The 26049-nt window shown below is 42.2% G+C and overlaps 1 protein-coding gene across 1 annotated transcript in view; it reads left to right on the forward strand.

Moving 5' to 3' along the window:
* Positions 1-558: 558 nt before the first annotated feature.
* The window catches only part of LOC111223271 (exostosin-1c), a 72446-nt gene continuing 46955 nt past the window's right edge, over positions 559-26049 (forward strand). The window contains exon 1 of the mRNA XM_022747359.1: positions 559-1564. Coding sequence (XP_022603080.1) covers positions 618-1564 — 947 coding nt within the window. The 5' untranslated portion in view covers positions 559-617. The remainder of the gene's footprint in view (positions 1565-26049) is intronic.

Here is a 26049-nt window from a genome sequence, read left to right on the forward strand (position 1 = left end):
CTTGAAATAGCAGTTTCACAGCTAATCCCAGAGTGTGTCTCCGCGCTGGTTGTGGAACGGCAACTCTGTCTGTGTACTGATCTGTATTCTTGTTTGTTTACTTCTGTCCAGGAGGGGCCCTGCAGACAGCAGTCGCGCCAGGCACCATGAGGCAGCGAGCTTGGCCCGAGAGAGCGGAGAAATCACCCTTCATCACTCTCAACCAGGCTGGGCAGCGGGAGAAATGCACACAGCAGAAGCAGCAGCAGCAGCAGCGGCGGCAGCAGCAGCAGCAACACAAGCCACAGCAGAGACAGGCTAATACACACAACTGAGAGTGCAGTGGAGAGCAAATGGGGAAGGCAGAAAGAGACTGAGAGAGGGGAGTCAGTAACTGAGATTGCATCATTCTAAATGGCAAAGTGGCCCGGGCCACACTCAGAGGCAGTGATGTCCTTGTTAACACATTGTCCTCCGTTAGAAGCTCCTTGTTAGAAGTCACAAGTCAGTCCCCCACCCCTGTGAGGCTACAGAGCTGAGGGGCAGAGGAAAAGCAACACAGAGGACAAGAGAGCGAGAGAGAGGAAGAGAGAGAGAGAGAGAGACCAAGCGGAAAAAAGAGACTGTGACAGGCCCCCATGCAGGCGCGTAAGAAGTATGTTCTGCTGGGCTTGTGTGCGTGCTGCTGGCTGGTCCTCTTTTACTGGGGTGGAGGAGTCCAGCTACGTCTGCTCCGGCTGCTGACACGCCAGCGGGGTGAGGTGGTGCGCCCCTGGCCCAACTGGACCGACCGGGCCTTCCTGCCCCGCTATGCCCACCTGGACGAGCTCCAGACGGACCCGGGGACAGCCGAGTCTCCTCGCCAGCGGCGACAGGCATGGTCCGCCATCTATAAGGACAGCCGCTGCCGCATGGAGACCTGTTTTGACTTCTCTCGGTGTCGCCGCAGAGGAAGGGAAGGGTTCAGGGTGTATATATATCCATCAGAGAAAAATGACCGTGTGTCAGAGAGCTACAGGAAGATCCTGACGTCTATAGGTGAGTCACGGTACTACACCTCAGACCCCCGTGAAGCATGTCTGTTCGTGCTCGGGATAGACACCTTAGATCGCGACCAGCTATCAGGACAGTTCGTGCCCAATGTGGACGAACGCATTCGTGGTTACCCGTTGTGGAATGACGGGAGGAACCACCTGATCTTCAACCTGTACTCAGGCACCTGGCCTAACTACACAGAGGACCTGGGCTTTAACATCGGCCAGGCCATCTTAGCCAAAGCCAGCCTCAACACGGAACATTTCAGGCCAGGCTTCGACGTCTCCATCCCTCTGTTTTCCAAGGATCACCCGCAGAAGGGTGGAGAGCGGGGCTGGCTGGTGAGGAACACCATCCCGCCACGGAGGAAGTACCTGCTGATGTTCAAAGGGAAGCGTTACCTGACGGGCATCGGCTCAGACACCAGAAACGCGCTCCATCACATCCACAACGGGAAGGACATCGTGTCGTTGACGACCTGCCGCCACGGCAAGGACTGGGAGAAGCACAAAGACTCCCGCTGTGACCACGACAACCTAGAATATGAGAGGTAAGACAGGGGTCACATGGCCAGTGGGGAGGGCAGTAATGAGGTGATGTTAAAAGGAGAAACGAGCTGTGAGTCAGTGTGGCACTATACAGGGTTTTATAGGAAACAGAGTCAAGTGTTATTCTTTTATTGGGAAATACGCAGTGGTGTTGCTCCGTTCGCCTTCTTATTTGGACTTTACATGCTGTTTTATTGCTCTTTTAGATGTCAGATTTTCTACAAAGCGGCGTCAGTGGTAGCTTTTGCGTACCACCAGTTATTTTTGTCTCTCTTTTATTGCTGCACGGGTTTTTCACTGTTCGAGTTTGATGTTTGGCAGTCGCTTCTCAGATCAAAGATGTTAGACACGGACTCAAGTCTCTGGAAATTTAGATTCAGGTCAATATTTACAGCAATTGTGTTAGTATTATTAGAAGTACAGTTAAACAGTGGTTGTAAAGGAATGCAGTGACTGACCTTGAGCTCTTTCTAATCAGACACATATTTTTGGAATGGTTTTGTTGCCGTCGTCGTTGTTGTTGTTGTTGTTGTTGTTGTTGTTGTTGTTGTTGCTGTTGTTGTTGCAGCATAGGGAATAACCCTGCCATTTCCACTTTACTTGAAATTATATTTTTACTGATTAGATGGTGGGTGGCGCGGATGAAAGACACTGGGAAATGAGATTCCAGCAATGCTGAGCGTGATGATTTATTATTAAAACCAATTAATTTCAGCATAAGACCTTTGCCATGGATTGAAAACAATTCATACAAAGACATATATTATTTTACAATCCAATCTTCAGCCGTGTGTGCTGTATGGGCCTTTTTCAGAGAGAAGTGTTTCAAGAATATGAGCACCATTGTTGAGTTAATAATGAAAAGCTTTTGGAAACACTTCATCTGCCAAATACACAATGTAGCAGCCGCTTGGTAAATATGTCTCATCCTTTCGAGTACTTTTCATAGCTTCCTACTGGCTTATTAGAGCTCAGGCAGTGATTTTAAAAACAGATGGAAATAAATGCATCTACTCAAAATAAACAATATAATATTTTTTATTTTTTTACTTATTAAAATCATTAGTCATTATCATCATTACCTTTTGGGGATTAATCTTTTAGGTAAAACCTGACCTCCTTTTGTAATCACAATGTAGTACTATATTTATTATTCATTGCAGAAGAGCCTCAGTGTAAACCCAAACACTGCTTGAAATGTGTTGGATTTAGCAGTTCGAAGAGAGGTTGAGACCCTGAATGCAGAGACACAAGGTCCTGTACACTGGTGGTTACTCAGAGAGCAAAGGGATAAGTTTTGTATTCAACAGGGTTGATATAATGGTTTTAAAACTATTTTGAAGGACTGACATAAAAGACCTTTTTTCCCTAAAGTTAACATGTTAACAAAGCTAACACTGTTCATATGTGTTTACTGCAACTACAAAATACTAAATTTGGGTAATTGCAGTATCATGGACCTTGTAAAAGATGAAGTAGACCACATTGGTAATGGCAAGCACTGCAAATGTTCTTTATTTATATCATTACATTTTTCTATTTCCTGGCACCAGCTTGAAGCATTTTGCCTGAGCCATTACTGCACACTACATACTCAGTAATTCAAGCCAAACTGTGATTAGAGTCTGCTTAAATGAAGTTTTGTGCAAATGTCATTATCTTCTAATATTCTACGCCATAGTAATTACATAGTGATACAGAGGAACAATACTCCCCTGTAACACAGCCCCTGTGCTTCACTCCTACTTGCTTAACTTACACTTTGCAATGAAAGTTAGAAGTTGAAGTGCTGACAGAGCTCCTCATTATAAAGTCTGTGCCTGTCCATTCACAGACAGGAACCAAGAGCAGGATAGTCTGACAGTGCAGAACATTCACAGACAGGAGAAGATGGATTCTACTAAAAGTAAGAATCAGAATAATGAAAGAATGAGAGGGGGGAAAAAAAGGAGTCAGAGCCACAGCAGTCTGTCTGTTCGACCATGACTCTATAGCAGCGTGTGGCAATAAGAATAAGACCGCAGGATAACTTAAGCAGAATTATGAACAGTGCCATTGTTCCATAATAGGGGAATAAACAAAGATAATTAAAGTGTTTAGAAGTTTTGCTGGAATTAATTTGATAGACTGATTTATACTTTGACAAACAGAAGCAGAGAAAACTCAAGCGCAGGATTGAGGCCGACTTATGGGAAGCTAAAGCTGTTCAGAAATGTTTTTCGATCACACACACAAAAAAAAGCTTTGTGTTTGTGAAACTTATATCCCTCACGTCCTCACTGTGTGCTGCACTGTAAAGGCCTGCTCATACCAGAAGTGGCGGAAAGAATTTAACTATTAATGGATCGTCAAAATAATAGTCAACTAATTGATTAATTGACTAATTAGTTTAGCTCAATTTAGAAGTGCATTCATACAGAAAAAAAAAACTCATGTTTAAAAGTGAAATGAAGTTCAATTTACTTATAACAAAACTTAAAAGATTGGTTCCTTTTCGATTAAGTCCTGTACAATATTTCACAGTGCAGTGTTTTTTTGGGGTTTTTTTTTAACTGCATCTACATTGCTGAAGTGCTTCTCCTCTGCTGGACCAAACCTCTCTGGCATAAGAAAAGCCAACTGCTAAACCCTGATTTAAATCTAAGCCACAAGTTGTTTTCAGGTGTTCTCAAATGAACGCTCGAAGCAAAGCACTTTAAAAGCATACAATATGACTTTTCAGATATTGTTTACCCGAGATCAGCAGTGAGGTGGTGGTTCTGATCCAAGCGTGCTCCTATGCTGCGGCCTATAACTGGCTACCTTATGCTTGTTTACATTGGGCTGGGCAGCAAAGGGATGTAGCTGCTCAACACTGTATGAATGAGCTCATTTATTCCACACAGCCCACTACTCAGACACCTGGGTGGGCAGGGGGTGGTTGTGTGTGTGTGTGGATGGGGAGGAGGGGAGAGGATAGCGGGGGGGGGGGGGGGTGGGGGTGGCCGGAGGGGGGGGACCCATGTGGTATTTTTTGTGGTAAGTTTGGATACGGCAAAGCTCTGAGGGTGTGAGAGTGTGAATAGGGGAGGCGATGTGAGAGACAGCTGCCGTTTGTAAGAAAAACACAAAAAAAGCTGGATGATTTTTTTTCCTCTCTCTTTCTCTCTCTCTCTCTCTCTCTCTCGCTCTCCCTCTCTGGCCTTTTGTATGAAGTCTCTTTCTCTGGAAAACGGGGGGCTTTTAGCCTTGGAGAGAGAGGTGTGAAGGAGGGTCTCGGGGTGGGGTGGTGGGAGGAGGAGAGGGGATCACATCTCTCTTTTAGCATCCTTTGAATCTCTTATTGGTGAGAGAAGAAGGGGATTTCTGAGGGTAGAACATGAGAACCGTGGAGACTGTGGAATCGAAATGAATGAAAGAAAAAGAAAAGAGGACAATATAAGAAAGAAAAAAAAAAGGAAAACCCGTGAGCAAGGTCTCTGTGTGAAAACCAAGTTCACGCCAGGTAATGACACAACCTTGCCTCTCCATCTGTCTGCTACTCTGGCATTTTCTCCCCCATTTGTGTCTTTTTTTTTTTAGTCTTTTAGATCTTTTTGTCAATAATCCAGCGACTGTGCTAATAATAATAACCACAGTCTACGTCACTGAGCAAACACGTGTCTTTTTGTGCGTGGCTGTCACTGCTATGTATGCATAAGCTTGTGTTGTGTGTGTGTGTGTGTGTGAGATTGTCTCACGGTCAATGAGGCTCTTAGAAGGTGGTACCAGGTTAATGAGCGCATGCATCTGGTACAACAGCAGATTAGCCCTGAGGGACCTGGACAAGACAGCAACCAACGGGCAAAGGGCACGAGGAGGTGGAGGAGGAGGAGGAGGAGGAGGAGCACTTGGGGGGAGGGGGAGGGGAACTCAGACGAAGAGATCAATAGACCATTATGACATTTTTTTTTTTTTACCCATATAACAACCTGAATGTACCACCCACCTTTTCAGACTAAAGAGAAAATTAATAGGGCTTTAAATTACTTTCATTGTTTTTCCATTAACTTTAATGAGTTTTTCAAACAAAGAAATGCTAAAATGTCTAAAGCTGGAAAAATATCATGATTTAGTTTGTTCAGTTGGTCTTGATTCAAACTCACAAATTTGAGATAGACTATTGACACATGCTAATATCTGGTCATCACCGTTCCAATACTGTTCATTCCAGTATGTTCCAGCACCAAATGAAATTAAAGGGTAGGTTTATATGGGTCAGTGGGATTTGGAGCATTAGAAATGATGCATATCATGCCGATGGTTATACATCATCTTTTGCAAACCAGTAGCAACACATCTGTACATCTGACTTCAGAATCAGAGCTGTGTGAAACACAGTAACTCACAGTTTGTGTGTGTACATCAGTGTGCACTTGAGTTTCTCATGGAGTGATATACAACTACAGCCTGTGAAATAACCTCTGAACATCATTTTTCAAGATCATAATCTTAATCTGACACTTATTTGAGCCCAAAGATTTACCCAAGTGACATCACTTCTCATTCGCTCTAGATTTATTTCTCTGGGTTCTGATACCTGAGATTTCTGACTCCACCCTAATACAATGGAGTTTGTTGAAAAAAATAATCAACAGGTTTCACAGGAACAGTCATCCACACTAGAAACAGAAGGAGTGTGCCACCTGTGTTCAACCCAGGTTGGTAGGAAGACACACATTTACCCTTTTATACTAACCACTAATACATCACTGTGCCAGTCACTCCCAAAGACAGCAGTTCAACACCTCCCTACTTTACTAAAGTATTTTTGGTATGTATGTTTTTTGTTGGAGTGTAGAATAGATTTTTTTGACTTTATAAGAAATAATATCTCCTTGGTTGTTAGCAAAATAGTTCTTAAAATCAGATTCAGTTTAAATACCTCTGCCCCTGCCATTTCTATTAACATAATTTTACTCTTTTAAACTGCTGAATGGTTGGTAAATGGTACCTGAAAATCCCATTAAAATCTGCCATAGGGAAAAACAGAAGGTGCCTGGAAATGCTTTTTGGGTCTATTCAGTTGGTGTGTAACACCGTGTGTGTGTGTGTTTGTGTGTCTGCGTGTCTGTGTGTGTTTGTATGTTTGTGTGCATGGATTATGGATGGCAGGAGAGAAAACAGAGCAAAGTTCTGAGAGAGACAAGTCAGAGGTAGGATACAGTGGTACCCAAGGCAATAAGAGAAGCAAGAGAGAAAGGAAGAAAAGGAGAATGTCATGTGGGGAGATTACAAAAAAAATGGGAAAAAGACGAAAGGATACCGCAGGCAACTTAAGGAAAAAGCGAGAATGAGACAGGGCAAGAGGGAGGGTGACAGAGATGGAGAGAAAAAGGGGGAATTGGAAGAGAAGGGGATACTTGAAGCAAGGGAGAAGCCGTGCTGCAGCCTAATGGCCTAGTTTCCCTCACTTTAGAGAATTCTCTAAGAAAGGGAAGAGAAACGTGCATTGTACAGTGAATGTAAATGAGCAAGAGTGTGAAAAAGAGAGAGGGGCAGGAAGAAAGAGAGGGATGTTTAGGAGATACAAAAGGTACCACAGAAAACACAAAGTTCTCAGGTTCCAGTTTGGACCGAGTAAGAACCAAGTGAGTGTGTTTGTGAAGGAGAATTGATGGTGGTTGAACTGAGATGGACAAAATGCTCAACCTCTCTATTTGGCTAAAATGGCCTCGGTGTATATAAGGGCTGGTGTTGGAAACCGATGGGTCATTATTCACGACCCTCCTTGAAAGCAGCTCAAGGTTGCAAGAGAAAGAGTGGGCAATCAGACTTTAAAACCTGGCTAACAGTTCGGGATGAATGCAGCATACTAATCGGACGAAGCAGAACTGGTGGATGGTGAGAGCAGCGATTTAATAGTATATTCGCCACGCTGAAAGTTGGAAGGAAATGCTTTAGAAATGCTCTCATGCATATGTAATTTGAACAGGAAATTTGCAAACTTTTATGCTGTCATGTGCATGTAAATGCAGTGTAATAATTCCCACAAAGGATTTCAGTGTGGTGCGTGAAAAATGAATCAGCAAAGGAAAGGAAAACAGCGTCACTCTTATCTGCTGGCAGACATTAAAAAAAAGAAGGCCTCCCATAGCTGTGTTGTTACAACTTCAGTACTTGGAAAATTTAAATTAATATGTGGGTGTGTACATGCACAGTCGTGCGTGTGTGCGTGTGTGTGTGTCTGGATCTGTAAACAGTGTATGCAACAGCGTGTGTGCGATTTGAGATTTTGGCAAACCAAAGAAGAAACGCTGTAGCCCACTGTAATTAGGGCCTGTGAAATTGTACCTCTGAAGATGCTGTGGTTCTGTGTGTGTGTGTGTGTGTGTGTGTGTGTGTGTGTGTGTGTGTGTGTGTGTGTGTGTGTGTGTGTGTGTGTGCGTGCGCGCGCGCGTGTGCACACGGTGTTGTGGTCTTGTGTGGCCCACGTCTGCTGTCTCTGTTTAGAATACTTGGAAATGAGAGGCAGCCTTGTGATTCTCTGGCACTTGTTCACTCCATCCTCCGTTCTTTTCCTCCTCTCCAGCTCGTGTCTTTCTAATCCCACACACATCAGTTTTCCTCCGTCTCTGTTCTTTTGTCAAGTCTGGTCAAATACATTTATAAAGTCATGAAGTGTTTCATAGTGCAGAAACAGTTGGACCCAGGGCTTGAAATGACCCCCCTGTCGTACTAAACGTTATTGCTGATGTACTTTGTTTTTCTTTAAAGCTGCCATAATCCATATTTTCATATTAGCATATGACAATGCGTAATGTGAAAGAGGTCGCTCGTAGTGCCAAACCCACAGAGAATTATCTCTGGACTCTGCAGTTCCCCTCAGTCCTATGCAGCGTTTTAGCATCTTTCAGCTCATTGTTTTGGTTTTACAGCCCACAGGTTCAATGTTTTGGTTTGCCCTCATCAGCGTGTGTTTCCAGCCACAGAAACAGCTTTTTAATCCACTGCACGCTACCTGTGAAGCACCAAAAGGCAGACAGGTAAAATAAGGGACAAGTAGGTGAACATAGTAGCATTTTAGCACCTTGAGCCACATACCATACTGGCCCGAATATAAGACGACCCCGATTATAAGATGACCATCTCTTTTCCTCTGTTTGTTTTTTAAGGATGGAGAACACTTTTACACTTGTCCTCATCAGGAAGTCCTTTCTCTTGTATAAGTGAAGCACAAAAGACATTCATATGTGAAAGCAACATTTGTGTATCTTGTCAATCAGCCACATATACTCACACTCTCTCCCATCAGACACTTGGAAGTAAAGGTCTTTGCAGGTCCAAATCCTTGGACCTAATCCAAAACAGACCAATGAAAAAACCTACCTGATACTGACATGCATAAATTACTTTTCAAAAAAACAGAGAAACATGATCCGAAGAGGACCCTAGAACAGCCAGATCCAACCTGAATTGACGTACCACTTGATCATTGCTGATACTGCGTACGCTAGGTCCATTCAGGTCTGCTTGGGCATTGGACATACTGACACACAGATCTCAGTGAAACGAGACCTGATACGAGCTGACCCGATTAGACCGAGCAGGCTTGTATCCCAGGTCGGGTCTCGGTTCCTCAAAAAACAATTGGTCCCTTGAAGACCATTACTTGGTCAAAATAATTGTCTCTCTTTATTTCGCAGCTTTTTGAGCTCATTTTCTGTGACAGATGTAATTATTGGCTCGTTGACAGATTTGTCCAGAAACTCGTTTTCAGTCGTCAGGAATTTATTTCATGTTACCAACCTTCCGAAACTTGTGCAGGGTTAAACTCGGTTAACGGCTGAATAACTGAAAGACACACTATAAACAGACTTGAAAACACTCACTAGCCTATGGATGACACCAGCTTTTTCAAACCTAATATCCATAAAAACATACCACTTTTATTCAGGCCAATACAGTAATTCTTGGAGAGATGGTAGAGACCAAAAACAGAGGTAAAAGTAGGGTGAATATCCAGGTACCAGAAGCAGGACTTACAGTGATTGATAATGTTTCTCCATATCTGAGAATACATTTCTCTTAGAGCACATTTCTGTTATGTTATCACATCCAAACCACCAGATGACCAGACATCCATGAATTTTGTTGGACAGACAAATCTTTGGCCATGAAATATTTGTAAGGTTTTGGGTCTGACCTGATCTGAAATTCCAGCGTCTAGATGATTATTATGTTTTAGCTGTAACTATGAGAGAGGGAGACACATGATATCAGGTCCAAAAGTCATGTTTGCAAGGTCACAAAATCAATTTAACTTGACTACAACTTATGAGAATGATGACTTTGGCTGTAACATTAACTTGGAAGAGTTCTTAGTGTTGGCAGACGCTCATGCACTCTGATTCCTCTACTGCAGCTCCCCACACTGTTTATCTGAAAAGCAGAAAAACCACAGCTTTCATTCCTTAGTCTTGAGAAAATGAAATTTTGTATTCTCAAACACAAGCTAGTCACAACCTTGCTTGTCATTTCTCCTGTTTGTGGTCCAGTCTTCATGCCATCATTGTTTCTCTCAAAGGTTATAATCCATCCATCTAGTCTGGAGGGATTTAATTTGACAAAAAGCTTGTTGTTTACAAGTAACACCGGCAAAACCAGTGACACTGGAGCCACAGCCACAACATGAGGCAATCAAGCTCTGAAAGGCTTTGTGGTGTGCAAGTTTCTGCAAATTTCAGCACTGGTTTTCATACACAAACAAGATGAGGAAAAAGTAGCGTGACAAACTGTCTGGTAGGCGTATCTCCCACACCCAGGCTTTACTTACATTTCAGAAGTCTTGATTTTAATCCCTGCATTAAAAACGACTGTAAATCTAATTGCTGTGATAGACACAATGTGGCAATGGGTGCGCGCACACATGAATATTTTTTTGCAGCTTTCAAATTGTTCTTTCTCTGTCTCTCACTCACATCTTCTCTGAATGCATCCTCTGCACAACCCTGTAACTTTTCTCCCAGCATCTTGTCTTCCGCCTCTCCTTTTTTTTTTTTTTTTTTTCATGCTGTACTGCACAGGGTCCTCCTACAGTTGACTGCAAGTCTCCTACCATTTTTCTGAGCTCTGGTATGCATGATTTATCAACCGACTCTGCTTCTCCATGAAGGCCAAACTTTTTTTGACAGCACAGCTGTGTCGGTGGTGTTACACACAATCGTCTTGCACGCCATTGTGTTAGTTACATGCACATGAGTGCACATTTGCATGTCCACAAACACTGACGAAGAGGTCCCCTCTTTTCTCTCACTTGCTAATCTACGCATTCCAGTTCTGACACCATATCCCCCCACCCTTCATGTGTGACAGCACGTGAAAGGTTAAAGGTTAAAGGAGGACAGTTCTTATAGTATATGAGCCTCAGTGTCAGACGAGGTTTCATTTAATCCACTTCCATAGAAGTGACATTCAGGAGACTTGACCACCACCTGTGCTCAAAAGCATGCTGCCCTCTATGGGCAAGCCATACAGCTGATCACCTACACTTCTGATTCAGTTTAGCACACCCTGGATTGTAACAATAAACAATGTGACAATATGAAAGGGGTTGCTTGTAGTGATAAACACACACACACACACACACACACACACACAAGCCACACCCCTGGGTTCTACAGAGATTTATAGTTCCTTTCAGCTCATTTTTAACTGTCTGGCCCATAGCTTAACTCTTCTGGTTCACTTATACCACTGTTATAGTGTTGATTCTGACTGCATACTGCAGTTATAGCGACTAACTGGTGAACATAGCAGAGCATGTAGCAGCTAAGGAGTCAGATATTTCCCTGTGGGGTTGGCAGAGACCAAAAACTGAGCTAAAATGCGAGTGAACATTGTACTTACATTTATCATGTGGCCAGAAACACAACTCCTAATGGATTATGATGTTGCTCCGTAACTACGTGATGTGTAAATAAGCAACTAACAAGTTTACCATATCAATTTAAAAGGTTGTTTCTCAGGCCAACTGACCAAAAAAAGTCAGTTATTTCAGGTCTAGTAATAAAATGGTACCCTTGTCTAATAAGGGACCTTTATATAGGGGGTTTATTAAGTTGCTAAAACTTTATAGATCTGTTATAAGTTCTTAATAAACACAACTTTTGGGTTGCAAGGTTGTGAAATGCCCCTTTTTGATTTCTGATTGGATCATTGAACCACGTACCATCTGGAAAAGGGTTGCAGAGGATCTCGGAAAAATTATTAACAATTTTTTAGGGATTTCTGAATGATTTACCAATCTCTGTATGACTCCAATATTACCAAAATTAAGGGATAAACATCAGAAAAAACTTTTTTTTTTTTTTTTGTAAAAAAAAAAAGTTTTATTAACCATTATTAGGTGTTATTTATTTGTTAACACTGTATAAAGGCTGCGTTATTGTAAGGGGGTTATACCTCAGTGCTAAAACTATGCTCAACAATTTCTACAACTGATGCGTACATCCTGGTAATAGTTTTGTAAGAATGTGCTAGTATTTATTTAATTTTGAAATAGAGCAGAAATAGAGGCAACAGATCTGCCTTTCTATCTTGAAAATCATATATTCTAGTCATATTGTGCAGCTAACACAGTCCAGCTGCGTCAAAGGAAATCACCTTACCTGTAATATCCTCTGTCTGTTGGTTGACCTCGCTGTGTTCATTATTACAGACATATGTGAAAACAGTGATCACTTAAAGAATACATCTGTTTTTGCCTGATCATCTCAGGGAATTTGGAAGCCATGGTAGCTTAAAAGTCACTCAGGTAAAAGCCATAACTACTGAGAAATCCTAGCCTCAATTTATTTTTTGGGGATTTCAAGGAGTTCTAAATTTAATCCATGTAGACTGGATAAGTGGTGCTGCGCAGTTACAGTAGGGGCTCTGTGTCTCACTGATAATGTGGGAGTTGGCTCAAAGTTGTGACACTATTATGACAGTATTTTGGAATATCTCTATTGTACACCAGAAATGGTTCAGACTGGACGGCTAACCAAAGACGAAACATGCTGGACAAGGGACTTATGATAGCTTGAAGACTGAAATATTTGCCTCTTTGGGACTGGTATCTGTGTTTTTGCAAAGCTTGGGAATCAAATTTAGAGATACTGTTTTAACATGAATTCATAGGACCCCTTTCTTCTCTAGAGAGGACTTGGCTCTGGTTGACTCTGTATCTTGTGGAGAAGTTGCAACAGTTCAAATCTGGTTTGTGATACTGTGAGGAAACAAATTCCAAAATCACAATTTGTGACCCAGGCTGATTTGGGCGCATTTTCATGTGGATATTGTGGGATAGTATTCTGTTTCACTGTACTGCTTCTGTCTTGACTGAAATTTCAGTCCCAGCGGTATTCAACTTTATTTTTCATCATTTTACAGACCTTGCGCTATGAACAATTGTTCAGTAATTCCGTCTGCTTGTTTTGGTGTCTGAGGTTTGGATAAGGTTGTATTGTACTATTTGCAGACTGCAAGGAAATAACTGAGCTAGAGATCATTTTCTGGAGTTTCATATTGACAACGAGTAAAGTATGCAGCTTTTTCACTATCAGATCATTATTTCTCAATTACTGCATCTCATGCTTTGCTTCCCCTTCAAAACTCAAGTATAGTAGTCTATCAAGTGGGCGACTCCAGTCTGTCAGGTACCTATCAGTTTTCTTAAGGAAGACCGTTTGGCCCTGGGGCTCCCTCACTAGTGTGGATGTCCTCTTAATGGGTACCCATTCAGCTCCCTAATCGGGCCCTTTATCAACCCCAGCTAACACCACAGAGATCATAGTAGGAAAAGCCTCTGGCAACCTTGCTCGCTTTTGTCCAGGCCAACTGGAGCGTAAGAGCTTTGACAATGACAATGCAGTGGGGAGAAAAAAAGAGAAAGAGACATGGAGGAAGACATTTCTCATTGCTTATGCAGTTAAAGAGTCGAACCTCCACTGAGTGCCCTGGATTTCACTTGTTTTTTTGATAGCATCTATTTGACCTTTGACCTCACCACCACATGCTGTGAGAGTCTACGGTTTAATCATTGTGGAGGCGAGGAAAACAAGAGATTAGCAATACCTCTGTGTTTTTCTTGATGTCTGAGGAACTCAGTGATATCAAGGGAGAATAGATAATGAATTTAAGAGGAAAGAGGATGTCACATTTGTTTATGGAAAATTAACATTTAAAATATGTTTGTAAAAACCACTCAACCTCAAACCATCAATGTGAGAAAGAAGCCAGCAGCCAAATCATTACTTACAGACACACAATTCACACCAGATTTTGATGCAATTAGCCTGTCCCAAACTCATTCTAAGGATTTTTTTTCAAGCACTTCCTCACAAAACTCCTAAATTGCCTGAGATGTCTGGTGTAAAATTAGGTCAGAAAATATTGTGTAGTGTAAGTTTGCAATAAGATGAAAAGGCTTTTTAATGGCAGCTTCTTTTTTTCTTTCTTTGATGTAGAGTGGAGCGCTCCAATTGGTTGGTCTTGAGATGAATGACTGATACATAGTGATAATCCCAAACGCTGGAGGGTTCAAAGGACTCACTAATATATGCTGCACTATCAGCATTAAAATGATCTATGTACCCCGTTTTTTAATAACACAGTGGGATATTGGGGTTAAACTGGGATTTGGATGAGGGGGCGTCTCAGCAGCCCTCCATGTATATTGCTTAATTATTTCACTCACACATCAGCACTGCTTGTTTAATAAATGTGTGTTTTTTCATGTGTGTGGCAAAGACTTTTTATCCATATTTCTATTAGGGATGTCCCAATCCGTTTTTTTTTTGTTTGTTTTTTTTCATACTGATCCCAATCCTAGTCCTTTTAATATAGTGTATCGGGCATTACTGAGTCCAATCAGATATTTATATTTTCATAGCATCAGATATGCAGTAATGATTGAATATGTATCTGGTACATTGAAATAACAGCTGTAGTCCTCTAGGTTTGGCACAGCTTATTTTTCAAAAGCTACTTAATCCAAATACTCGAGGTCCTGGGTCAAAACTATTAAAATGATCATCTTAAATTATTGAGATGATCTGAAAGAACGTTTAACTTGGAGGTTTTGACTCCACATTCACACTCTCTAAATGTGTCTATAGGCTGTAGTAAAGGAGAGCAGAACTACAACACTAGCAGGCTGAGAAGAACAAAACACAGTAGAGTATATCAGCTTTAAAATACCAATCCTTTAAATAAAACATACGAAACAGTTGTGTATAAGTTTTATAAGAATGACTGGCAGTCGGCCAGTTAAGGCTACAGTGTGTGTGTGTGTGTGTGGAAAATAAAGTAATAAGGAAAGACAGTGAAAAGCTGGCTGGCAGTTGGTTGTGTGAGCAACTGTGAGCAGCCAGCCCAAACAGCATTTATCAAAGACGTTCTTGTTGTTTGTAGTTGGTCCAAAAAAGAAAACAATAATGGTGGTAATCCACCTAACAGTACAGTCTAACAGTAACTCAGCACGTCAATAAGAGTCAAGTTATCTGACCAAGCTTGCATACTGCATAGGCTACACCTACAGCCTGCATAAGGGCAACAGCAGAAGCACAACTTACTACTAATGAAACACTATTTACCAAAGAGACATACGATTTTATCCCCCTATCAGTGCATATATGCATACAGGCTAGATGTGCTACCATGAAATGCACATCACCATTAGCAAGCTAACATTTGCAAACTGTCCCAGCCTGCTACAAAGGCAACAATATTCTAACGTCACCTACCCACAATGCAACTAGCATACACTACTTCATTATCGCAGTAACTACCAAACTATTGAAACCTAGCTAGAGATAATTCTTAAGCGACATTCAGTACAGTGTGGCTAAAGAACACACTCTGAATACACATGCCCTTCCAAGCTAATAGCATGAGATTCTTTGGCTAGCAGAGCAACTGTCGCTATCTGCAGAAAGGAATGCCTGTATGCTATTAGCTAATCAGCTAAGACAGCAAAGACGAACACAGAGCAAAAAAGTCCCCAAGCTAGAGCCATTAACTAGAATTAGCGTTATGGGAAATAAGATCTAGGGCGAGACCCAAATAATGTTATGAGAACTCGTAGCAACTGGCTCTTTATTAGCGTTTAGGCTACAATTGATGTATCAGTAAGGGAGAACTAAACTTCAAATATTCACTGAAAAACTTTTCTCCAATTAGGTTTTACGCTACTTTTCTGTGATGCACACAGGTTATCATTGTGTGTGGGCAGTTAAGGCAACACAACTTGCTGTTTTTTTCCTAATGTACTGTTCTCTCAGAATAAGTAAAAGTATTTCTTTCTACTTACAGTAATTTCTCTGTACAAGATGTGCTCCTTAACTATCCCTTAAGCTCTTTGGAAAGGTATATGTGGGCAGCGCTGTTTGTCTAACCTGTACAGCAAAACCTACTTTCTGCACTCTACCTCACAGTAAGCAAAGCCAAGTTATTTTCAACTTTTTTTTCTTCCCCCATCAAGTGACATGCTTGTGTTTCTCTTCAGTTCATAGTGTACTTATTCAGAATCTATTTGGACTGACAACTCGCGGACTCCTCTGCTTTCTCACTCACACTGTGCACTTCAGCAAATAGTTCAATTCCACTTCATCGTCACTGTAGGTGTTTGAGATGGCATTAGCGGTGGATAACACTGTTCAGAGACTTTTCTGGAACTTGACCTGACTTCCATGCCATTATCTGAGGAGTACCTATCGTACTTCTTATACTAGTATTAAAGGAGTACACAGGGTTCTTTTTTAATTAGTAAGTGAACAGCGTGGAAAGGGCATCTGTTCTTATTGCAGCCTGTGCACAAGTACACACAGTCTTTCTTTTAACTTCTTGACTTGTGCAGTGTCATAGAGGTTTTGAACCCGGACCTGCTGCACTCCTGCTGTTTAGCCCACACCTCTTTGTCTAACACTGTTGCTTAGATAAAAGGGGGGTGCCACTATTTAAACTGTTCAAAGTCATGATTATAAATGATAAGATCCTTATTATACTGTTCTCTCATGGAGTTTTTCTAAAGTGCATGGTAGGGAAGGAATAATAATTAAGCTTTTCAGGAGCCTCACCTGTGTTTTTTATGCAATGTCATACACTTTTCATGAGCTGGACGACACGTGCATGAGCGCGTGTTTGTACCTGTTACTGTTGCCAAGCCCAGCAGGAGACAATACAGTATGTGTGTCCCAGATAAGTGCTTTTATTCTGCTACCTAGCAAATGAAGAATGTGTATAAGATCATGAATTACTCATGAGTTCTGGTGTTGTACTCTTATTTAATGATAGCCGTGCTGGGACTGCTCTGTACCTCTCGCCTGTCTCCCTCCTCATCACCTATGATGAATGAGAAACAAGTTGAGAGAGAGAGTCAAAACTTCCCCTCAGTTGCTCTCAAAATGTCTCTTGCACTGTAGTCTCTCGGAAACTGCACCATAGACACAAACTCTACAAGCCACAGTTGCACACCAGAGCGTATGATGTATGGCCTGCTGCACTTCCTTGTCAGATGGCCTACTACACTGAACACTCACCTACAGCACACCACACAACAGCCTTCCTCCAAATGGCAGTGTACCGAATATACACGCACACACTTTGTCAGGTCTTCGTGTCGCGTGAAAAATGAGCTTTATGTTGCTTCTGCCTGCTCAACCTAAAAGTCTCTCCTGTAGATTAAAACCTCGGCACACTGAGCTCCTTCACACTACAGCAGGCCCTGACTCATTCCAATCCACCGCTCATTTCAGTCCTCATTTCCTTTACATTATACACACCATTAAGCATATTAAGTTCAAAGCCAGCCGTTGCGCTGTCCCATGCCTTTAATGACATAGCCATCTGTGTGCACCGCCATTCCTCAGCAAGCAGGTGCTTCAAAGTAGGTTAGAGGGGGGGGAAAAACTGCTTCGTCATATGTAGGGATGTGTCAAAAATGTAATATGACTTAGGTGATTGAGATGAATTTAAAATAAATTAAACAAGGCTACAATCTACAGCCATGCTAGCACCTCTGTGAGGCAGCATTGCTAACATTATCATGCTAACATGTTCAAAAGGACAATGCTAATATGCTGATGTGTAGCAGGAACAATGTTTAGCATGTTAGCCATCCTAGTTTAGGATCCTATGTTCGCATGTAGGTTATTCATTGCTAATCAGCTATTAGCTAATTGACATTGGGTGAAAGGTTGGGAATCACATGGAACGCTACTACTGGCGTTTATTAGCTAAATAGCTAATTAGCTAATTAGCTTGGGAAGATGGGAAATGTTATTAGTTTTGCAAATTTTTGACAAATTAAAATTGTGACTTGATGGTCACACAATAGGAAGAGTTTCATCCTGTGTGGTTGAGGTGCATTTTGATATAACCGCAATGTCCCTGGCTCGACTTTTTTTTGAATGTCCCGGGAATCATGAATGTCATAGTAATTTATCCAATATGGCTAAAAAGGAAATGGACCTCAAATGAAATGCATGTCCTGGAGTCGTTTGTCTTCACCCTGGTGTATTTATTTCCTTTCTTACTATAAGCTTGCTGTTGGCATCTACTATAATGACCTCTAACAGTCCGGTAGAAGCATTCAGTGTCACTCCCAACCTTTCACCCAATGCCAAGCACCAGATTACACACATACATACCCCTCCTATGCCCTTGCACACTCTTTCTTTCTTTCCTGTCTTTACTGCTGCTGCCACCATTTCTTTCACTTGATCGTTCTCTCAACACAAGATGCATGGAGTCACACACTCACACACACACACACACACACACACACACACACACACACACACACACACACACCCTGCTCATGTTTCTCCCTGTGTGCCCAGCCGGCACTGCCCTGCACGCCCAGCCCTGCTTCTATGTGTCCAGCTGTCCCCTGGTTATCACTCTCCTTGTCTCTCTGTCCACTGGCTGCCAGTAACCAGAGCACTCTGTCTCTGTCCCTTTCTCTGTGTAGTGACCTTCCCCCTCTTACTGTAAAATGAGGGTTTGCATGCTTCCCTTCTTTCCTTCTCTTTGTTGTGTTACCTGCCACTCTCTATATGTCTGCTTTATATCCTTGCAGAAAAGGGATTTACTGTTTCTGCTTACTTGACTTTTATTTCTAGAATTTATTCTTTTGCTCCACTGTTGTCTGTCATTCTGCTGCTTCCCCAGCCCCCCTTGCCTTTCTGCCCATAAAGATGTAATGTGATCAGGTGCAATGTGTGTGAGTGTGTGAACAATCTTGGTTATATTCACTTCAAATATGTCTGTGTCTTCTATTTGCTCCTCTCTTTTCCCCCTTTGATTTTTCTCTTTTCCTTATGTGATTTCCTCTATCTTCCTCTCCTCAATTCTTCCATTGCTTTAGGAAAGGCAGGATCCAGCAATGGAAGAAGAATTCAGATACACTACAAAAATAAAACTACCAGTATTACAATATAGATGTACTTCATTACGAGTAAAGGTTCTGTATTCAAAATCCTACTCAAATATCAAAAGTAAGAGTACTCTTTCTGCCGAAAAATGTACCATGTAACTGATATATTATTATGTAAGACATTATTAGATTATTGATACTGAGGCATCAATGAGTAAGTAGGCTTTTATTGTTGTAGTCAATGTGCACACAGGTAGTTCTGCTACACAATTTGTATTATATTTTATAAGCTTATCACATGTTTTGTATAAAATCTTCTTGTAAAGCAACTAGTAACTACACCTGTCCGATCAAGGTTGTGGAGCAAAAAGTACAATGTTTCCCTCTGAAATTAAACCTTGTGATACAGTCAACTTTATCCCATATTGATTTCCAATCATTAGAGGGGGGAAATAACCAGTGAAGGAATTTCAAAATTCCACAGAAGCAGTTACAGCAAAACGCTGTCTCTAATATTTTGTACATTCCCAGCGCATTACGCCTCCCTTTACCCGCACCCACCCACCCACCCAGCCTCTGCCCACTTACTATGCACATGCACTTACACACACTCTGTCACACTCCATCATGGCCTCTAATAGGGTAGAGGCTGATGGAGCAGCCGGGCCTGCTCAGCAGACAGTGGTAGAGTGAATCTATATTCAGTCTGTGCACTCCTTCCTCCTCCTCTGGAGCCTAATGAACTCAGGGGAATCCATGGAGCCAATAAACATGGTGTGATCTATTGAGGCACCCTCCCTGGAATGCAATCCATACTCCATGGGGCACGGACTGTTTTCTGTGTAGGCTGAGTGTCTGAATGTGGTCATTTTCTTATTTGTGTGTCCGATGGAGAACAAGGTCCAGTGGTTTAGTGGAGGTCTAGTGTATGTGAGCATGCATTAGCAGTTTTCTGACTGTATGTTTGTGTGTGTGCGTAACAAAGAGCCACTAAGTGAAAGCGACAGAGTCAGAGAGAGAAAAAGAGAGAATGGATTAGGTAATGAGTCTCCGATCCCTCATTGTTGCCGCTGTCGGTTTACTACAGGGCTACTGCGGCAGATGAGCCAGAGAGAGTAACAATGTTAGTGTCCCATAAAATGCAACTTCCCATGAGAGTGCCCTCACTGCTACGTCGCCTCTTAGGTTAATGTAATGATGATTAAACATGTGGTGCTTCATTGATCCCGGTAGAAACAATTCTCTTCACTCAGAGGTCTGGAGGAGCTACAGGACAGGTGTCGGGGCTCAGCGACACCTCAGCAGGGCGACAGCAGTGACCACTATGCCACCCTGCACTTGGTGTTCCTCTATTTAGTTCATAAAACTGGTATTCGCTAAGCAACGCAGCTTCTCGATGAGAAACTGGTTCATTTTTGCTCTTACTAGTTGAATTTCAGAGTCCATTCTTGACCTTGGAGACAGCAGTTTCGCTTCAAGGTCCATTTAGAATCTGTTTTGTTTAGTCAACAGCTGCTCCCAAGATTAAGAACAAACTTTGAATCTCAACTTTTAAAACAGCAAGGACAGGAAGCCCTTAAAGTGCTGAGATAAAATGGAAATGTTAATATCTAACATTTCATGAAGACTGGGCAAACTCCATTTGTTGATGATTGTAATGTGATATGATCACAGGCACTAGAAGAGCTATGATATGGCCCTTGGGGAGGTTGTTTTGTCAAAATCTACTGTAGAAGATACAAGAAGTGCAACTGAAGCTATACGAATAGATTTTACTTCAAATGAATGGAAATGTGTGTCAAACTTAACAACTGCTGTGTTAGCAAGCAAAGATGCCCAGTATTAAAACAAATACAATAACAAGTGTAGGGTACAGGCCCCGACAAGCCTCCAGAACAGCTTCAAACATAGATTCAACATGTCTCTGAATTCTACTGGGCTCTTCCCATAAATGTACTTCATCAATGCCGGAGTGGCCATTGGGAGAACTGGGACTTTTCCTGATGGGCCCCTGCACAAATTGGGCCAGTGGCTCAATGTGAGAAAAATAAAACATCAGAGAGACACAGAGAAAGAGAGGGACGGGGGAGCGAGCAAGAGGGGAGAGAGACGCATGTGGCTGTGGTGTTGTGATCGGCTCAGTGGAGCAGGCTGCGCAGCCCGCTCTGCTTCACTGTGGCCGTCATCTCTCCCTCACTGTCTGTCTCACTATTTTCCGTGCCGTGCCGCGGCTCCGCCCCCACGCTTACCGTCGATGTGTTTGTATCTTTATCATTGTTTAAACACCGAGGCAGCGGAGGATGATGCCGACTTGTTTCACATGAATAACAAAGACGAAAAAAAAAAAACATAAAGGTCTGACTGAAATGCTCCAAACAGGAGAAGTTAAAAATCCAGATGCTTCAAACAGTTGTGCATATAGCAGTAGTAGCTCTGCAGACAACTGACAAGAGAAGCAGAGCAACAGAGTGGATTCAGGACCACAGCTCCCAGTAAGTCTGGTATAAACACCAGAATTTTATTACAGAAGCATCCAGTGCAGGAAGAAAAAGCAACTAAAATTCAAGTATGTGTGGTGCCGTATTTACTGCTGTGCTGTCCAGTTTGAATTCTAGTCTCTCTCTCTCTCTCTCTCTCTCTCTCTCTCTCTCTCTCTCTCTCTCTGTACTAACCTGTAGTTATGGAGTTACTGTATTTTCGTGAATGTATTTACTTGTTGTTTGCTGGATTGTGATATGAAGAGGTGTTTCCCATACAGTGTTTCCTCACAAACTACAGTAATGATAAAAAATCATCATCGACAAGTGAGACAAGTGTGACACAGGCCGTATGTGATGGTGTTTCTCCAGATGGGTTTTGGTGAACCAGTGTGAGTCAAAAGTCCTGCCCCGATTTTAATCCCCACTCCAGCCCTATCTCTCATTTGCGAATGTGTATGCTGGTTGAGAAATCCTTCTGACAAGTAGGTCGAAAATCTTCTTTAGCTGTTAAACTGGGCTTAGATGTGGAAGCCAGAGCATAGTTTTGATATCATTTTCATCAAACCATCCAGTTGCAATTTTCCCTTTAGATCTCTTCCTCTTGAATACCTGCAGTGTTTAAGCGTCTGCAGTTATTATATATCTCCACTAATTTAGCCAGGCTATTCCTTTAATTTGTCACCCATTGACAGGTTGTGAGGTTGTAATCATTCTTGAGGTATTATTGTCTGGTGAAGTTTCATTTCCCCCGTCTGGCTGTGAAGTGACGGACAGTGAGTAATGACTGTAATGACATTCGCACATTGATATGAAACCTCTCATCCTAGGTGCAATGGAATAACAATTACAAGAGAGGCTATAATAAAAACCAAATTAATACGTTGTGTATTGGATTATCCTCCTTGGTCATTTTGGAAGTCGGCAGTAGGCCTCTTATTCTGAAATGACGAAAATGAAAACTTAGTGGCGGTTTTAAACTGTGTGCAGACAAACTGGAAACTGGAAAGGAAGTGAGCAGAATTGGCGCAAGCCTAAAGGATAAATTGTGTCTGGTAATCTCAAAATGTTACACTAGCACTTTATTAACCTGCAGGCCAGTACAGTGATGCGCCTGAAGCTCAGCTGTAAAACAACAGTGATATCCTGAGAGGCTTTTGGCCATATCAATATGTGGATTTCATTGGAAATACAAATCCATTTGCTTTTGTGTGCATGTGGGGCTATTTGACTGGGTGTACAATAGTGTTAATAGCCAGTGGTAGCCTCTTAATTTATTAAGCTTATAATCAGGCCTTCATTTGTATTGAAATGGTTTTGCTCCCTGATTGTTGGCTGGAAGCCTGCCATCCTGGATATGTGATCTCCCTGTTTGACTGGAGATTTCACTGGGATTCGAAAGGGAGAACCACAGAGAGAGAAGGCGCGCTCAAGGCAGAGGCGAATTATTGGTTTGTTACTGTCTCCCTTTCTGTCGTTCTCTGTTCCACCATCCTTCCTTCTCTTCATCTCCTTCCTTTCTTTCTTACGGTAATGCTTCATTGATCTATGCTGGGAAAAGATACTGCTAATTCACTGAACCCTGCTCAGCCTCTGCTCTGCCGTGGGCTGATTGCTCTAGTTCATCCGTAATGTTCCCTTTTCTCTCCAAGCTTTCACTCCGCTTCCCTCAGCCTTAACCATTGTCCCAACTGGACATGTTTAACCCTTCAGTCTTCCAGCGCTGCAGGGCGGCCGGCGGCTAATGGCGAGGCAGACCCGGCTCGGCAAGCGAGTGGTGCTAATGATGACAGCGCCAAGAGTATGAGTGCCAAGTGAACTGAGTTGGTAAAAGTGATGATTTGATCAGTAGCGCTCTCAGCAGTGTGTGTGCATTGTGAAAGTTGTAGAGAAAACTTCTGCAGCAGTATAACTTTCAGAAATGATAAACTACAGACAAATTAAATTTAACGATGACTCCTAAATTCATCTTTTTTTTTGTACCCCCATCCTCACTCTCAGACTCTTTCATCCAGGAAACCATTCTGTGTAAGCGTATAAATATCAAATGAGGTCTGGGTTCAATCATGAAGCTGCTCATTAAGTCATAGGTAGCTCTTGATTAGAATCCTTCAGCTGCAACAAAGCTGTGATTGATGCAGCAAATCATGAAAATGTACAGAAGCAGAGAATGGAGGTTATTATTGCCAAGTAAATTTGGCTCCAGAAACTCGCAATGAAATGGAAAAACAGCCAACTAGACAATAACTAGGGTGAGAGGAACAGTAACAACGAAAAATAATATACTGCAAAGATAAAAGAAAGGATATAATGAATTTCCACAGGGGGAAAACCTTTATTTTGAAGTCAAATATTAGTTTTCTGGTTTGAATGTGTGTGCAGTTTTCTGCAAAGAGTTTTCTTTATCTCTGTCTCTCACACGCTAACACACAGACACGCACACATGCACAGACCTTAGGCCACGATGCTCTGTCATCCTCTCAGATGTCTCCTGTCCCTTGCTCCCTCACTGCAACATAAGGATGCTCATTTCTCTCCTCATTCATCATCTCACTGCCAGGTGGGGCAACCTCTGAAGCACAGTGGCTACAATTAAACTAAACCCATTAGAATTGTGCCTGTGGTAACTTTGCCAAGGGCACAGTGTTAAAAAAGGAACTTATACTTGAATGCTCTGCATTTTTATTCTTTTAATCAAATGTAAAGGAAGTGACTCTGTAGAACCTAGTTGCCTTGAGGCGACAGTGCTAGCCACCGCGCCGCCGTGTCGAACCTGATGGCCGGCTGGGGCCTTTCTGTGTGGAGTTTGCATGGTGAGTGTGAATGGTTCTTTGTTTCTATATATCAGCCCTGTGATAGACCGGCAACTGTCCAGGGTGTTCCCACCCTCTGCCAATGTCAGCTGGGATTGGCTCCACTCCCCCCGTGACCCCATAAGGGCAAGCAGTATGGATAATGAATCAGTATGAATGATTCTTTGTTTGGTTCCAGTTTGTGTATTTATATTTGCATTTAAACAAAATTAAATTGTGAACACAAAGCAGTTGGATACAAATAAACCAAAATGAAGAAATGATCTTGTTTACCAGAAAAAAAAATCAATTTAAGGCACATGGGCTATCTTGTGTGCATCACTGTAGTAAGTTATGGCTTGAAAATGTTTAATTCTTTCTCCTGCTGCTGTCTTTCAAGAAAGACATGAAAGGAAAAGTTTGAGGAATACACATTCACTTTCTTGCCGAGAGTTAGACAAGAAGATTGATACCACTCTCGTATCTGTGCTACAGCCGGAAGCTGGTTAGCACAAAGACTGGAGACAGGAGGAAACAGCTTGTCTAGCTAGCATACAAAATCTGCCTTGCTAACACCTCTAAAGCTCATAGTTAACACATTATAACCCATTTGTTCATTCTGTACAAAATCTGAAGTGCAAAAGCAGAATTTTGCTTCAGACAGCACTGTGCTAGCTGTTTTCCCCCAGCTTTCAGTCTTTGGAGGAAGCTAAGCTAACTGTTTGCTGGCGTTACCTACATCTTTATTGTACAGCCATGAAAGCGGCCTGTCATCCTATCATCCTGGTCCTATCATCTAACCTTCAGAAAGAAAGCACATAATCGTATTGCCCCAAATGAATGTCAGAATATTTCAGTATATTTGAAGTAAAACATGAAAAGACAAAAATGGAACAATTGGAAAAATAATTTCATCCCCATGACCTCGCTCCAGCTGAACCTTCAACCTGTCCACGCTTTTGATGTGATTTCCATGACCTGTTTGATGTTATTAAAGAGCTATTTACATCTTTCAAAAGCAGAAAGTTCTCTTTGAAGGAGCTATCAAAGGGAAAAGCTGTAGTGTTTATGTGAAGTGGTCAGTGTGTGGTTTGACGTTTTCTTTTTCTTTCCCCATCCACTGTGTGTGTGTGTGTGTGTGTGTGGCTGGGTGGCGAGGTTGGAGAATGGTGTTTATGGTCCTACTGAGGCGTGACATTTTAAAAATGCTCCATGCAAATCTCTTTTCCTCTCAGTCTGTCTTTCGTCCTCTCTTTCATTCAGCATTCTTAAGTGTCACATACTGTATCTTCCTTTCCTCCCCTCACTTCTCATCCTCTCTATCTTTTTCTTTTGCATCCTTCTGCACCTGAAAATGTAAAATTGCATGGCTTTAAATATGCACATAGCAAACTAGGTGTCAATCACCATTTTGTTTTCATTACATGTTCCTTATCTAGCCTCTCCAGATGTGTGAGAGGGATGAGAAACTGGGGAGTCAGGAAGTATTCATGCTGCTTTTTGCTCCAGTCTAGTTTCTTCCAGTGAGCTCTCCCCAGAGGCTGCGGTAGTTCTGCTCTTGTTTTCCGACCAAAAGAAACTTTGATTGGCTCGAGGGCTGTTCCCCGCACGCCAGTCAACTCGTCTGACTTAATTAACCACTAATCTCTCAGCTGTCAGCTTCTGAGGCGGGAGCTGGAGTGACTTCAATCTCCCGCTCTTCTCTCTACTTTTTCCCAAGAGCTTTAGCGTCCCTGTAGAGAAACCTCAACCCAGTCCGCCCCACTCAAACCACACAATGCCGACATCAAATACCCAGTGTCATCCCGCTTCGACAGCCAGCAGACGCGAACCGCCCACAG

Source organism: Seriola dumerili, unplaced genomic scaffold (assembly GCF_002260705.1).
Source record: "Seriola dumerili isolate Sdu_G_001 unplaced genomic scaffold, Sdu_1.0 BDQW01000110.1, whole genome shotgun sequence".
NCBI lineage: Eukaryota > Metazoa > Chordata > Actinopteri > Carangiformes > Carangidae > Seriola > Seriola dumerili.